The 3,280-nt window shown below is 42.8% G+C and overlaps 1 protein-coding gene across 1 annotated transcript; it reads right to left on the minus strand.

Moving 5' to 3' along the window:
* Window positions 1-1,216: 1,216 nt before the first annotated feature.
* Window positions 1,217-2,528, minus strand: LOC140482646 (protein FAM200C-like). Its single transcript, XM_072580151.1, has 2 exons — window positions 2,343-2,528; window positions 1,217-2,272 (listed from the first exon to the last, which is right to left on the minus strand). The coding sequence occupies exons 1-2, from the start codon at window positions 2,526-2,528 to the stop codon at window positions 1,217-1,219; spliced, it is 1,242 nt and encodes a 413-aa protein (XP_072436252.1).
* Window positions 2,529-3,280: the final 752 nt, after the last annotated feature.

Below are 3,280 nucleotides of genomic sequence, written 5' to 3' on the forward strand. Positions count from 1 at the left end.
ATGTCAGAACATTTCTATATATGACTTATCTGAGATTTGATCAGATTCCCTACAGTGTGGAAACAGGACCTTCAGCCCAACCAGTCCACACCCACCCTCTGAAGAGTAACCCACCCAGACCCATTTTCCTCTGACTAATGTACCTAACACTATGGACAATTTAGCATGGCCAATCCACCTAACCTGCACATCTTTGGAGTGTGAGAGGAAACCGGAGCAAACCCACACAGACACGAGGAGAATGTGCAAACTCCACTCAAACAATCATTTGAGGCTGGGACCCTGGCGCTGTGAGACATTATGCCGTGTCTATGCTCATTGTCTTTATTGCAATCCTTGCCCCTATCATGTTCCTCGTTATGCTGGTTACACAATACTGTCTGCGCTTATGTCCAATGCTGCTACCCCCTGCCCCATGGACCCCCAACTTGCCAAGATTCACTGTGCTGATGACTTTGCCCACAGTGCAGAGCATCTGGACTCAGACCACATGGACTCCAACCAATCTGAGTCTGAGAGTTACCTGAATAATACAGAGCCTCCCCCACCAGGTAAACCCCCAGCTCTGCAGCTCCTGACCTGTCACTTGCTAAAAAAAAAGGGGTAATTGTGGGAGAAGGGAAAATCACTTTGCCAACAAACCACTTGTTTTAGACACGATGTTTGTCTTGAACCAAAGAGGGCCTACCCATAATGCCACTGCTACCTCAACTTGGCCACACTCAGGAACAGACAGTAAAAGAGCCCTTACTGACTGAAGGAACATGTTATCTAGGTCAGTGTTTCTCAACCTTTCCGTGTTCAACGCCCCCTTCTTATCCTTGAAATCATGCAACGCCCCAAAATCACCAAAGTCTGTTTTTACACATATAACTGCAATTCACTGCAGTGCTGAAAACAGAAAATATTTGTGAAATATGTTTTATATACAACAAAAAATAAATGTTATAATTTATTACTGTTCTTACTGTCCACCTACTTTTGGCTTACTGTATAAAATTTAGTCTGTGATAGCAAAATAGTCAATGCAATCCTTGTGGTTTATCTTGTCTTGCATATACATCTGAATCAATTTTTGTCAAAAGCAATCTCAGGTCACCACACTGAACAACATCCATGCGATTGCAGGTCTTATCTTGTATTCTGGCACTGAATCCTTTCTCAACCAAATAAGAGGCAGGAAATGGTAGTGCAAACCACTTTGCCTCTTCGCTTATTAGCGGGAAACGACATTGGGTGGCATCCTGAATCCAAAAAAGGGGCTCACCATTTGCGAAAACCGAATTTTCACTGCAGTGTCATTTTGGAGCTCTCTCAGTTCTTCCCGAAGGCAAATGACCATATCTTCTGTGCATGAGATAAAGGGGTCAGTCAACCATATAGGGATCTCCATCTTGATAAGATCAGCAAATCGTATTTTCATATCATCCTGCAGTGCACGAACATGAGCTGAGTAGGTAAGTGATTGATCATTGGTAACATCCTCCGCGATATTGTTTAAACTCGGGAACTGGTAAAACTCACGACGACTGATATTCCGATGAAAGAGATCAAGTTTCACAATAAAAGATGTAACAGCGCTCCTTGCTTTTATGAAACTCACATTATCTCCTTGTATCTGCATGATCAGCGAATTGCACTTATCGAATATATCCGCGAGATATGCACAGTTGTGTTTTACGGTTTCGGCTTTCATACAAAGGTTTTCATTATTTCTGTGTAGGAATTCGCTGATAGAATCAAACAGTTCATGGAAACGATTGAGGCGTTTTCCTTTCGAGAGCCATCTCACTTCTGTGTGTAGCAGCAATTGCAGAAATTCATCTTCATTTTCTTTACAGAGTTGGCGGAGAAGTCGTTCATTCACAGCGTGTCTCTTTATATAATTTACCGCATCTGTCACCACTTGTAGAGAATGGTTGAGGGCTTCACTAAGTTTCTTTGCAGCCAGATGCTGCCGATGGATAATGCAGTGTACTGTGAAAACATGTGGCACTTCTCTCTTTAATAATGTGACAAATCCCCGATGTTGGCCAGTCATAGCACGCGCGCCATCCGTAGCACAAGCAACAATGGTTTTGAGGGGAACAGACTTTTTATCAAAATAATCCTTGGCGCTGTCGAAGATAGTCTTACCCTTTGGTATCTGTCGGTAGATCCAGAGCAAAAAGTAGTCCTTCTCGTATTTCATTTTTGTCGATGAAATGCACGTACCCCAAAAGTAAAGCTTGATTTCTGCATATCGTACTTTCATCAATTTGGACACCGATTTCTTTCAATATCAAAAAGGAACATAATTTATCCTCAACATTTGAGGCCATTTCATTGATGCATCTTCTCACCGAATCGTTGCTAAGAGGAACACGCTTGATAGTCATTGATGGTTCCTGATGTAGCACGTTTGATAATACTTCGGCAATAGCTGGAAGCACCAACGATTCACCCACGGAATGAGGTTTACCACATTCTGCAATTTGCTTCGCTATGTTGTATGATGCCACAAGGCCATCCACATTTGTGGCTCCCATCTTTGAAAAAGCAGTGGAAATCGTTGGTCACTGATTGAATTTATTCTTAATATTTGAAATATGCCAAACCTTTGTCCTTATTGTCACTGTGTTTCTTTTCCAAATGTTTAATAAGATGGGAAGGCTTCATGGCCTCGTTGGAAAAACTTTGTTCACAGAGCAAGCACAGTGGTAACTGCTTATTAGATGGCGATTGAATAAAGCCATATCACAAATAGTCCATGCTATACTGCCTGCACTTTTTCTTACTCGATGAGGCCATTTTTACACTGTCGCTCAAATACCCTGATAGAATCATGGCTTTTACCTTATCACGATAATTTTAAGTCGCTCAGACAAGTGGCAAAATTTGATTGGCTAATTAGCTGTAACGTGCATTCATTCTGCCACCTGGTAGAACAGTGGAAAAGCTGCGTTTCATCTTTCTAGAAGCGACACGGGTTCGGTGATATTGATCTTGGCAGTAGAGTCAGTGCCAACTGCGAACGAGTTCAAATGGTTTGCCATTCACAGAGAAGACTATCAATAATAGCGCAGCAACCAATCAGAGCGCACACCTCCATGGGTGCAGGGAAAATAACAGACTCATGTTATGCGACTATCCATCTGCACACAGCAATGTCCTTCAAGGACATGGCAGTCTTCCAAATGATTGGTAAGCTCTCTACAAAGTTGTTCAGTGCCTCCTTGCCGCCCCCTTTGACTTCAACACCTGCCGAAGGAAGGCAAACACCCCTCAGGGGGCGCTTCCG

The sequence above is a fragment of the Chiloscyllium punctatum genome, chromosome 11 (assembly GCF_047496795.1).
Source record: "Chiloscyllium punctatum isolate Juve2018m chromosome 11, sChiPun1.3, whole genome shotgun sequence".
Lineage (NCBI taxonomy): Eukaryota > Metazoa > Chordata > Chondrichthyes > Orectolobiformes > Hemiscylliidae > Chiloscyllium > Chiloscyllium punctatum.